Source organism: Staurois parvus, unplaced genomic scaffold (genome assembly GCF_062004578.1).
Source record: "Staurois parvus isolate SC_StPar_1 unplaced genomic scaffold, SC_StPar_1.0 ptg001387l, whole genome shotgun sequence".
Taxonomy (NCBI): Eukaryota; Metazoa; Chordata; class Amphibia; order Anura; family Ranidae; genus Staurois; species Staurois parvus.
The window spans coordinates 181,085-194,821 of NW_028319183.1; the positions used below are offsets into that span (position 1 = coordinate 181,085).

At 43.8% G+C, this 13,737-nt stretch overlaps 1 protein-coding gene across 1 annotated transcript in view; it reads left to right on the forward strand.

The window, feature by feature from the left end:
* The window catches only part of TBCD (tubulin folding cofactor D), a gene marked incomplete at its 5' end in the record, with an annotated part of 278,426 nt that overhangs the window by 149,272 nt on the left and 115,417 nt on the right, over positions 1-13,737 (forward strand). The window contains 3 exons of the mRNA XM_089661798.1: positions 3,076-3,133; positions 8,049-8,078; positions 13,259-13,344. Of these exons, the coding sequence (XP_089517924.1) occupies positions 3,076-3,133; positions 8,049-8,078; positions 13,259-13,344 (174 nt within the window). The remainder of the gene's footprint in view (positions 1-3,075; positions 3,134-8,048; positions 8,079-13,258; positions 13,345-13,737) is intronic.

Sequence of the window (13,737 nt, forward strand, 5' to 3'; positions counted from 1 at the left end):
ACCTGCCTGGAGTTTGCATGTTCTCCTTGTGCCTGCCTGGGTTTCCTCCGGGTATTCCAGTTTCCTCCCACACTCCAAAGACATGCTGGTGGGTTAATTGGCTCCTCTCTAAATTGGCTAGTATGTGTACCGTGTTCAGCATAAATGAGTACACCCCTTTTGAAAAGTAAGATTTTAATCAATATTTCAATGAACATAATTTCCAAAACTGAGTTTTATAGAACATTTGTTCGGCTCATTACAGGAAAGTAAGATTAATAATAGAACTTCGGTGACAAAATCTTCAGTTTTGCTCAAATTAGTTGGTGCAAAAATGAATCCACCCCACAACAAAAACCACTCCATCTAGTATTTTGTATGACCTCCATGATTTGTAAGGACGGCACCAAGTCTTCTAAGGAACAAGTTGGCGACATATTGCAACATCGATCTTTTTCCATTCTTCAAGAACGATCTCTTTTAGAGCCTGTATGCTGGATGGAGAGCTTTTCTCTTCAGAATTCCCCATAGGTGCTGGATTGGGTTCAGATCATGAGACATACTTGGCCACTGAATCACTTTCACCCGGTTCTTCTTCAGAAATGCAGCAGTGGCCTTAGATGTGTGTTTTGGATCATTGTCATGTTGGAAAAGTCCCTGACGACCGAGGGCATGGAGTGATGGGAGCATATTTTCTTTTAATATAGAGCAGTACATCTGTGAATTCATGACACCATCAATGAAATGCAGCTCCCTGACACCAGCAGCACTCATGCAGCCCCACAGAAGGACACTGCCACCACCATGTTTCACAGTAGGCAACGTGCATTTTTCTTTGTACTCCTCACCTTTGTGATGCCATACAGTTTTGAAGCCAGCAGTTCCAAAACCATTTATCTTGGTCTCATCACTCCAGAGTACAGAGTCCCAGTAGTCATCATCTTTTTTCAGCATGGGCCCTGGCAAATTCTAGGCGGGCTTTTTTGTGCGTGGGTTTTAGGAAAGGTTTATTTCGTGGACGACACCCATGCATGCCATTCCTCTGCAGTATACGCCATATTGTGTCACAGGAAACAATCACCCCAGTTTGGCTTTCTACTTTAGCTAACCCTTCTCATCAGAAGACACTCCTGTCAAGGTGTTGACTTCTGTGGACGGCCTGGATGTCTCTGTAAGATGGTTGCAGTTCCATCTTTGTTAAATTTTTGTATCACTTTTGCTACAGTATTCTGATTGATAAGTGAAGCTTTACTGATTGTCTTGCAGCCTTCACCTTTCCTGTGTAAATAAATTATTTTCTTTCTCAGGCCTTGTGACATTTCTCTTCCATGTGGTGCCATTGCTGACAGCATGAAACGGGCAGGGTTTTCTTTAAGTAACACCCTTTTATAATCAACTGTCTGCTGGACAGCTGTGTAATGAATAATTAAATTCACCTGCAGTTGAATTCTTGTTAATTAGGATTTTGTTGTCTAAAATTTAGCTTTGCTCCCAGACTTTCATTGGGGTGTGTTCATTTTTGCAACGTGTTCTTGAATGAACTTGTTAGGAAAAATACTTTTTCGTGTGTGCAAATGAACAAATCTTGTTTGCAATCAATGGCCGGCATTTGTGGACGGATTTTGTAGTATAGTGTCCCACAGAAAATGTGGTTTCTGAAGGGAAAGTAAAGGTTTTCTGACAAATCTGTTGGGGTGGAGAGTCTGGACTCATTTATGCTGAGCTCTGTATGTAAGAATTTGAGTTAGGGACCTTAGAGTGTACACTCCTTGAGGGCAGGGACTGATGTGAATGTAAAATATCTATCTATATATCTATCTATCTATCTATCTATCTATCTATTATCTATCTATTATCTATTATCTATCTATTATCTATCTATCTATCTATCTATCTATCTATTATCTATTATCTATCTATTATCTATCTATCTATCTATCTATCTATTATCTATCTATCTATTATCTATTATCTATCTATCTATCTATCTATCTATTATCTATCTATCTATTAATTATCTATCTATCTATCTATCTATCTATCTATCTATCTATTATCTATCTATCTATTATCTATCTATCTATTATCTATCTATTATCTATCTATCTATTATCTATCTATCTATTATCTATCTATCTATTATCTATCTATCTATCTATCTATCTATCTATCTATCTATCTATTATCTATCTATCATCTATCTATCTATCTATCTATCTATCTATCTATCTATCTATCTATCTATTATCTATCTATCTATCTATCATCTATCTATCTATCTATCTATCTATCTATCTATTATCTATCTATCTATCTATCTATCTATCTATCTATCTATCTATCATCTATCTATCTATCTATTATCTATCTATCTATCTATTATCTATCTATCTATTATCTATCTATCTATCTATCTATCTATCTATCTATCTATCTATCAAGTGCTGCGTAAATTGATGGCACTATATAAGTACCTGTAATAATAATACATTATATTGACTTGCTTGAAGGTTTTTATTTGTTTTTTACATTTCTAGACCAAAATGAAGTTATACATCTTAGGAGCCTTCATCTGGAGGAGGGTCTTTTTCGGCTAAGCACACCCTCCTTCCTGTGTGCATGTCTAAGGTAAGGGCAGATGGATTTCAGGAAGCAAATTCTACATGAATCATCTGCCCTTACTCAAAATGGCCACATCTAGAAATGCTATTGGGTGTTTTTCAACGTGATTTCTCAGCAAAATAAAAGAGTCTTGGGTGGATTGGAAAGGGAGGGGGGGTTGCTTTGAATAAAATAAAATGAATTAAATCGCATTTTCAGTTTGTGGTGAGCAGATAGTTAGGTTCTTCTTTAATTACAGGTGTAGATACCTTGTTACTTTTTTTTTATCTTAACCATACCAGAGGGAAATAAAACTCTACGCACCTCGTCATATACATGACGGGCTGGGAATGTGCTGGGAATGAAGCGTATGTTGGGAAGTGCCGGCACTGGTAATTGTCGTGTGATTTCCTTCTGTGTTCGGAGAAGTGATGACGATCTTTGACTTGATGGCATTATCTCATTTTATATTTCTCTCTCCTCGATCTCTTGTAGTGCTCTGCTGATCGCTGCCATCTTTGACCGCGATGTGAGCTGCAGAAGAGCTGCCTCGGTAAGCCGCCATTGTTCATCACTCTCCTTTAACACAGCCCATTGGTTACTCCTGAACTCCAGTAAAATCTAATGCTGGCTTCTGAAGAGAGGACTCATTATAAAGAAGGCTGTCATTTTGTCACTGACCCCCCCCCCCCCCCCCCTTCCAGCAAGGAATACTCACCCTTCCATGCCCCCACACTGCCTTCCACTGTAGTAGTTCACCCAGGATATTGTCCGATGTTTGAGGTTACCCCAGTAAACCTGGGTTCACACTGGTGCGGTCCGGAATTCACAGTGTTTTCTGTGCGAATTCTGCACCGCATCAGAATCGCAGCCCGTTCATGTGAACAGCGGCAGGTGTTTGTGTTAACCTCTTGACGCCTGCGCCTCCCAGCCCTTTAAGAGTTTTAGAAGCCAGGAGGCGGAGTGGGGTTTTAGGGTCATGTTACCGCCGTGATTTGCCTGCAGTCCAGTTGCTGTTTTACAAAGCAGTGCATGCACTATTTTTTCTGCGGTCCGGCGCAATTTCAGCCCCTTCAGATGAATGGGCTGAAATCAGTGGCGTCCCTAGGCACGTGACACCGGACCCGCTCCACGAAAAGGTAAGTTTTAACCACTTCCAGTCCGGACACTTTCCCCCCCCCCTTCCAGTCCGGACACTTTTACCCCCTTCCTGTCCAGGTCAATTTTCAGCTTTCAGCGCTATCACACTTTGAATGACAATTGCGCAGTCATGCAACACTGTACCAATATGAATTTTTTACCATTTTTTTTAGACAGATAAAGCTTTATTTTGGTGGTATTTATTCACTTCTGGGATTTTAATTTTTTTTGCTATGTAAATGAAAAAGTCCAAAAATTTTGAAAAAAAGTGTTTTTCTTATAAAATTTTGCAAATAAATAATATTTCATCATAAATCTTGGCCAAAATTTATTCCGTTATCTTTTTAGTAAAAAAAAAAAAATAACCCAAATTAGTTTATAACCTAAAATTATAATTTTTAAACTTTTTTTTACATTTTTTTTTTATTTTTTTATATTATTATTTGATTTTTTTTTTTTTTTTTTTTTTTTTTTTTTTACATACTGTCACCCTAGCAGTACAGTGTCACCATGGTGACATTGTACTACTTGTGGGGGTGATGAAGATTTTATTTTTTTTTTACACTGATTGCTTTTACACCCATATAGGATGTAAAAGCAATAATTTCTCCTTCTCTCTGTCTGCATTCTTTGCAGCCATTGAGAACTACTGGGTGAGCTGTGATTGGTCACAACTTGTCACATGGTACAAGGCTGTTGTGAATAGCCTTGTACCATGTGACCTCTGTGATCATTCACAGAATTTACACATAGTAAGCAATGATGTCAGAAGTGACATCCTTGCTTACTACTCTGCATGTGATCACCGATTGGGCAATCAGTGATCACATGATCGGGACCTCGTACAGAGGTCCCGTCCGACGATCGGTGTTTCACTGTGTCCGGAGGACACAGCGGCACTGGATTGCGGTGCTGCCCGCTCCCAGGGAGCGCGCACAAGCAGGATACGGGGAGGCCGTTTGTAATCAGCCACCCGCCCCTGCACTGCCACAGTCCGGCCATTAATATACAACGGCCGGACGGGAGGTGATTAAAGCAAGCCGATGATCCCCGCAGGATGGATCGGATGTTAGGATTGGGGAGTATAATGGATCGGACTCCGATCCATTATGTTCTATCCGCAGATCCAATCCATCCTGCGGGGATCATCTGCTTGCTTTAAAACTTACTTTTTCGTGGAGCACGTGGAGAGATCAGTTAACCCCGTATAGGTTGCAAGCGGACGATCCCCGCAGGATGAATCGGATCTGCAGATTGGGGAGGATAATGGATCGGACTCCGATCCATTATGCTCAATCCGCAGATCCAATCCATCCTGTGGGGATCGTTGGAGGGGTGACACCAAGTGTCACCGCACCGAGTGACACCAATCCTAGGGATGCCCCCTGGCTGTAATCACACTGTATCCAGAACGCATTTGAATTATTCATGGTGTGAACCGGCCCTAGACGCAGAAGTTTGGTTCCTCCTTGGTTGTCTATGACAGGTGTCTATTATTTCTCTGTATCTGAGCTCATTGTCTGTCCTTGAATAAAAGCTTGCTGTTTGAGGTCTGAGCTGTAGATCAGCATTGCTGTGTTGATCCTCATAATGACTACCTCCTGTAGCTCTGGGCTACCTTTACAGGCCGTTCCTTTCGTGCGGCTGTCCCCGACTGTCCTTCATGTTACTTTCATTGCTGCTAATGAGATGTCATTTTCAAACCCTGCAGCTTCACTTCCATGGCTCCCTGTCCTGCTGATCTATAACCTGCTTTATGATATGACAAGAGGGACTGTGCAGATGTTCCAGGATTTAGCTGCACAGCACTGAACATCTGCCCATAAATATTTGGTGTCTCTGGTACGGTCAGTTGGTGGGTCAGTGGATACACACAGCGCGGCTCGGGAGTGAGCCCTCACGAGTACCTACAGCAAGCAGCTTGCTATGGGGACACTCGGCATTGGGCGGGAGGCAGGAGATCCAGCAGTGGACCCCAGATGGGGAGGATTGGGGCTGCTCTGTGCAAAACTAAAACAGGTAAGTATGACATATTTCTTGTTTTTTTTTTTTTGTTTTTTTTTTTACATTTTCCTTTAGAATCGCTTTAAAACCCCCAAAGCATTATATATTTTATGAAAGCAGACACCCTGGAGAAGAAAATAGTGGCACAATGATACCTCATTTAATAAATGCAGCAAAAGGGTTGATCCCTACGTTTCGGAAGGTCCAGGAGATGCCCAAGTTAACCACTTCCCGTCCGCCCATGTACCTAAATGGCTGGACAGGAGCAGGTGGCCGTTTATAAATGGCCACCGCATTCCCTGCCTGTGCGCTCTCCCTGGGAGCGCGCGGTACCGCGATCCAGTGGCCGCCGTACGGGACCTCTGTGTGAGGTCCTGATCATGTGATCACTGATTGGCCAGTCAGTGATCACATGAATAGTAGTAAGCAAGATGTCACTTCTGACATCATTGCTTACTACGTGTGAAATCTGTGAATGATCACAGAGATCACATGGTACCGGGCTATTCACAACACCCTTGTACTATGTGACAAGCTGTGACCAATCACAGCTCACACAGTATTTCTCAATGGCTGCAAAAATGCAGCCAGAGAGAAGGAGAAATTAATGCTTTTCCAGCCTTTATGGGTGTAAAAGCAATCAGTGTAAAAAAATTAAAAAAAACAAAATCTTCACCCCCCACAAGTAGTACAGTGTCACTATGGTGAGAGTATGTTAAAAAAACATAAATAATAATATAAAATATAAAAATGTAAAAACATTTTTTAAAATTATTTTTGGTTATAAACTAATTTGGGTTACTTTTTTTTTTACTAAATAGCTGAATACATTTTGGCCAAGATTTACGAAGAAAGATTATTTATTTGCAAAATTTTATAAGAAAAACACTTTTTTTTTTCCGAAATGTTTGGACTTTTTCATTTATATAGCAAAAAAAATAAAAATCCCAGTGGTGAATAAATACCACCAAAATAAAGTTTTCTCTGTCTCAAACAAATGCTAAAAAAAATTCATATGGGTACAGTGTTGCATGACCGCGCAATTGTCAAGTAGCGCTGCGCTTCCTGAATGGCGCTGTAGTCTTCTGGGACCTGTCACGTGTCCCAGAAGACTACGGGGAGGGAGGGTAGGAGGACAACTTCTGCTTCTGATTGCAGCGGAAGTGGGAGCGGGTACCTGTAAATTTCGGGTTCCTGCTCCCCAAAGGTGCTAGTCCTTAATGGGGAGTGGGGGGACCAGTCTTTAACCTCCCTGGCGGTTTTCCCGAGTGTAGCTCGGGGTAGAATTTCTATACCACAATCGGTAACCCCGAGCTACATTCGGGCTTACCATGCGGCGCTGCTCTGGGGGTCCCTGCAGCACTTACCTTGTCCTTCGTTCCCACGATGTGTCCCCTGCAGCGTCCCCGGCCATCTCCTCCGGCCGATGCCGGCATCCGGCTTCTGTGTTCCGGTCCCTGTGACGTCGGGACGTACGGGCGCCGCCGGCGGCGGGAGATTTAAAAAATTTAAAAAATGTCATTTTTTTTTTTTTCAATTTTAAATAGTAAAACATTGCTGTTTCATCCCATTTCACATACATATTGTCCCGAGTGCTTTGTCCGGCGCCCTGCCTGCATTTTGTCTGTTCTTTCTGCCTGGAAACTTAGAAAAGTCCATGGCGTCCAAAAAGCGTCCCTTTACGTCAAAAGCGGTTTTAGACCGGCTAGAGAACAGCGATAGTAAATCAGAACCACTTACAGAATTGAGTGATAATGATTTGTGGGGAAATTTTCCTAAAAATTACAGCCTACAATAAAAAACTATTTCCATGCGAAAAAATGGTACCGCTTTCAGCACAAAAAATCAGAAGGAATCATACCGCCAAGGAGGTTAAACTTCCCCTTTTGGGTGGAGCTCCGCTTTAAGTTATCTGGTTGCTGTCGGCTTTTTATTGTTGGGATTGGAAGACGTGTTTACAGGCTTTCGGTACATCTAATGACTCTTCCGCTCCGCCTAGTAAATGTCACAATAATAGACCTTTGTGCCCGGCGAGGGTTGCACAGAAGCCGCACTTGCGTCCCTTGTACCAGGCGGTGAGTGCAGACAGGTGACGTGATCAGCGCTCGGCGGGAGGAACGTGAGATCCCATTCACCAGCACTCCATGTGACTGCGGCAATGACAGTATGCCCCGCGGGGCCCGTTCTGCACAAGGTGTACTTTATTCCAGAATGTGAAGCCATGGGTCATTTCTACAGGGCTGTGTTTGTTTTGAATTCATCGGTTGGTGTTTGGTTATAAGCAGAGGTGTCTCATTTTGTCTTGTTTGTTCTCTGTTCTCCAGGCAGCCTTCCAGGAGAATGTGGGGAGACAGGTATGGTGACTTTCCTGAGCCATTCATTTTAACCCCTTGTGACCGGGCAACGTGGCATAGCATGGCATGAACCTGTTGTCACGTCACGTGGGCTCATGCCTACTATATTCATGGACATCCATACGCCTAACACCGGTGTCCTATCCATTTTGTAAGATGTGTCCTCCTTTATGGGACTGCATGTGGACTCCGGGGCTCTTGTGAAAACTGGAATAAAGTGCGCAGTGTTCCATTAAACCTATAACAGGCACTGCACACTGTTGTTTGTCTGGCAGCATGCAGCCCGTTCACTCCTATGCAGTTCTCTGGTTTTAGGATAAACAAAAATGGGCCCGAGGCCCTTTCATAATTATGCAGCTATATACTTAGAATTCCTGCCTAACACTAGCTAGCCTTCTGCCACCTATGCTGACTAACCTGTATAAAAAAATGTATATACCTACCTATTTTCAGGGCGCTCCAGTCCGGTCACATGATCCAACTCTGCTGTGTCAGCCGGCCATGGCTGCAGTGGAGAGGAGGGAGCGCCGACAACGGTTGTGTCATGGCATCCTACTGGTTGTTGTCACAGCTCCTTGAATTCCCAGCGCTCTTTCCTCTCTCCTGCAGCTGGCACAGGGATCACGTGAATTGTCCGGAGTATATACATCCTTTTTTTTTTCTACACAGGTTAGTCAGCATAGGTAGCAGGAGGAGAGGGGGGACATTTTTATTATTATTATTACAGGATTTATATAGCGCCAACGCAGAGCTTTACAACGTAAGGGCAGACAGTACAATTACAATACAAATGAATACAGGAGGATTCAGAGGGCCCTGGTCCTCAGAGCTTACAATCTAAGAGGGAGGGTCGAGAGATACAACAGGTAATGACTGGGGGGGATGGACTGATGGACAAAACACATGTACAGTTGTGAGGTGCTGGCAGGATAGGCCTCTCTGAAGAGATGGATTTTCAGGGATTGTCTAAAAGTGGACAGAGATGGAGATAGCCAGACACATTAGGGGAAGGAGTTCCAGAGGTTGGGAACAGCTCTGGAGAAATCCTGGAGGCCAGCATGGGAGGAGGTGACAAGGGAGCTAAAGAGCAGATCTTAGGGCTCATTTACACTTGCTTCGATTTTAACACACATTAAAGCACCTACTGCTTCAACATGCTTTTATGTGTTGTTGAAGCTTCTGTGATGCTTTTTTGAAGCTTGGCAGATGCCCTCTCTGTGTTGATTTTCTATTTGTTTTAAAGGGGCTCAGTAATACCCCCTCTCAGCAGATCCCCAGCTCATTAGTGCGGCTATTCAGCAGATCTCCAGGTATTAGTACCCTCGTTCAGCAGATCCCCTGCTCAGTAGTACCCCCAGCTCTGCTGATTCCCCACTCAGTAGTAACCTCCAGCTCTGCTGATCCCCCACTCAGTAGTAACCCCCAGCTCTGCTGATCCCCCACTCAGTAGTAACCCCTAGCTCTGCTGATCCCCCACTCAGTAGTAACCCCCAGCTCTGCTGATCCCCCACTCAGTAACGCTCCAGCTCTGCTGATCCCCCACTCAGTAGTAACCCCTAGCTCTGCTGATCCCCCACTCAGTAGTAACCCCCAGCTCTGCTGATTCCCCACTCAGTAGTAACCCCCAGCTCTGGTGATCCCACACTCAGTAGTAACCTCCAGCTCTGGTGATCCCACACTCAGTAGTAACCTCCAGCTCTGGTGATCCCACACTCAGTAGTAACCTCCAGCTCTGGTAATCCCCCACTCAGTAGTAACCCCCTGCTCTGTTGATCCCACACTCAGTAGTAACCCCCTGCACTTTTGATCCCACACTCAGTAGTAACCCCCAGCTCTGGTGATCCCACTCTCAGTAGTAACCTCCAGCTCTGCTGATTCCCCACTCAGTTATAACCCCTAGCTCTGCTGATCCCCCACTCAGTAGTGACCCCCAGCTCTGGTGATCCCACACTCAGTAGTAACCTCCAGCTCTGGTGATCCCACACTCAGTACTAACCTCCAGCTCTGGTGATCCCACACTCAGTAGTAACCTCCAGCTCTGGTAATCCCCCACTCAGTAGTAACCCCCTGCTCTGTTGATCCCACACTCAGTAGTAACCCCCAGCTCTGGTGATCCCACACTCAGTAGTAACCCCCTGCTCTGTTGATCCCACACTCAGTAGTAACCCCCTGCACTGTTGATCCCACACTCAGTAGTAACCCCCAGCTCTGGTGATCCCACTCTCAGTAGTAACCTCCAGCTCTGCTGATTCCCCACTCAGTTATAACCCCTAGCTCTGCTGATCCCCCACTCAGTAGTGACCCCCAGCTCTGGTGATTCCACACTCAGTAGTGACCTCCAGCTCTGGTGATCCCACACTCAGTAGTAACCTCCAGCTCTGGTGATCCCACACTCAGTAGTAATCTCCAGCTCTGCTGATTCCCCACTCAGTTATAACCCCCAGCTCTGCTGATCCCACACTCAGTAGTGACCCCCAGCTATGCTTATCCCCCACTCAGTGATAACCCCAGCTCTGCTGATCTCCCACTCAGTAGTAACTTCCAGTTCTGCTGATCCCCCTCTCTCGCCTGTCCCCATACAACTCCCGCTATATTGCTCCCATGCTGCTCACCACATGTGACATCTGTTAGTTTCCCCTGCTCCGGTCACCCAGCTCTGCTGATCCTCTGCCACGGAGTCCCCGATCCCTGGTCACCTTTACCTATAGTGTTCTCATGTTGCACACCATATATACCATCTGCTAGTTGCTCTACTCCAGTCCATACCCCACTCACCTTCCTGCTGCTCCACGCTGCACTCCAGATTTGACATCTGCGCCAGACACTCCAAGAATATATACGCATGAACCGGAAGTGACTGCTGATGATGTCCTTCCAGTTCACTTGCTGGTTTCCCAGTGCATCCTGGGATATCTCACACCTGCAATATCTCTAAAATAAAGCAAAGCTAACTCTGAATAAAAGCCCCTCAAAAGCAACAGTTGCTGTTAGCGAGCATTGTCATATACTTCTATGGAGACTTTGGAGACGCTTTGAAGCTCCAAGAAAACGACATGGGGTATCATTTTTTTACAGCAAAGGTCCAGTCGGCATTAAAAAAAAAAATAAAAGCCTGCAGCTACAAAAACTGTAGCTGCTAACTTTTGAAAAACAGCCACTCACCTGTCCCTTGATCCCGCGGTGTCCTCACCGGCCGGGATGACCTCCTCGGCTCCGGCATCTTCAGTGTGGGCACCCGGCTGTGGCAGTTTGAGGCTTCAAAGCCGACTGCGCATGCTCGAGTAGCGCTGCGGTTTGTGAATGGGCCCGTAGTCTTCTGGGACCTGTCACTTGTCCCAGAGGACTGCGGGGGGGAGGGGAGCGGGTACCTGTCAAATTCAGGTTACCCCCAACGGTGTCAATCCTTAATGGGGAGCGGGGGATGAAGCCTTAAAGCAGAACTTCCCCTTTTGGGTGGAGCTCCGCTTTTAAGTGAAGAAAACGCAACATGTGACAAGAACTGTAAGGCAACCATTTTATTTTGTTTTGATTGGCATTCAGAGAGCTTTAAAAATAAGTGTGTTCAATGCCACATTTTGTAAACGAACCCTTGAGGCTGGTTAGTGTCGGGCAGGAATTCTACTTTAGGGAATTGTTTTTGGCCTCTTATTGGTTTGACATATTTTTGTTATAACCGTCTGAAGTTTCCTGATCCTATTCTGGAATTAAAGTGTCTATAAACACAAAAATGTCAGAAAAGGTAATATATTACACTTTGTAGTGTTTGCTTTGCTTTGATGGCTGCCTTCATTTTATTTTGCTTCATCTTCATCTGGCAGTCCTGCATATAACACACTTCCTGTCTCTGGGTGGCTACATCATTCTTCCACGGTGTCTGAGGGAGCCGTGATGAGGCTGCCCTCCTGATATGAACTTCAAATATGTCCACATCTCTTCATCTGCATTACATAGGGGGCAGGGCAATTGGTAGTTTTCAGAAAATAGAATGGAAGATATTCTTTGATGCAGCTCACAGTGACAAGAAGATTGCATTTCTGGAAAGATCAACTGTTATTTTTCTGTATATACTGAAAAAGTTTACAGCTTGAAAAAAAAACTAACACAGACACTGCATTTATTTAATGTAAGCTGCAATACATTACATTTTTGTTGGTTTGAAAGTGTTACTAAACCCACAACAGTACAATCAGTCTGTATATACAGTAAAACATGCTTGTTCTACTCACTGTGGAATTTAAGAGGTTGATCCTCCGCATTGTGTAAAAAGGCGGTTTGATCCTGTCTTTTCTGATTCTCCCCTTCTTCCACAGTCTCTAATCCATCTGCTGATAGTACAGAGCCTTAGGAGACATTATACACATGCTCAGTTTGGTGTGCATTGCTAGAGAGGTGTTTTTTTGTTTTTATTTTGGGAGGGTGCATGTGATCAGTGCAGGGCCAATCAGCACTATCCAGACAGAGGGTCAGGGGTTATGCAGCCTCATAGGACAGTCAGAGGAGAATGAAAATTCCGCCTACAAGATTAACCAGTGCTCAGCTGGACACTGATAGAAGTCACAAGATTTCTATATACTGCTGATGAGAAAAGCTTTTAGCAGTTTATATTTACTAAAATAATTGCATTTCCCTGTTCTGTGTACTGTGGAAGACCAGATACAGTGAATGCAGGGTCCGGGGAGAGGGGATATAGTGAATGCAGGGTCTGGGGAGAGCGGATATAGTGAATGCAGGGTCCAGGGAGAGGGGATATAGTGAATGCAGGGTCCGGGGTTTAGTAACACTTTATTATAATTATATGCAGCCATCAATTTGAATCCCTGTCTCATCCAAGTTTGACATGCCAGCTTTATAACTTTAAAAAATCGCTATTCTCTAGCAACCAGCAGTATGCCAACAGACAGGTCTATGGAAGCAGTAATCTGGTTTTTAGGGGCAAAGTTTGTTTTGTGTTTTTTTTTGTTTTGTTTTATTTTGTTTTAACACAGTTTTATTTATTTTTTATTTAATGTCTTTAAAAATGGTAGTGAACTTGCTGTTGTCCAACTTCCCCTCTGTATCTGTGGTTTGTGTAGTTTACATTGGATGTTTAAATAAAGAATTTATTTTGGGTAAAAAATTTTCCCTTCTCTGAAGATGGAAAGCACCAGGATATTTTGTAATATTTTCTTTTATGTTGATAGGGTACTTTTCCACATGGGATTGACATCTTGACCATAGCAGACTATTTTGCAGTTGGGAATCGAGTCAGTTGCTTCCTCAGTATCAGGTAATGTGGAATCCATGGCCACCTCTTACAGACCCAGCCTCTATAAATAGCTGGACCTATTGGATTTTGTGTGCAATCGGTGTGGGCTGAAGGTGCTTTAAACCCGTCATACCCAACTCAGCAAAGTTTGACTGAGAAGTCAAAGAAACCAGGCCAACCCTGCACTAGATCACTACGTTACTGCCTAGTTCTACTTTAATGAACTAATAAGTTGCTAAAATAGTCCATAAATTGTCTCCGTCTAATTGTAAGTAAAGTATATCTAAATCTAAAACACCTTTTTTGTTTTGTTTTTATTGATTTTTTACATTTTGGAAAAGCCTTGTTGCCTTCAAGCCCTGATGAAGAGGGCAGGTGAAGACCTCCAAAATGTGTTGGCCAATATTATATGAG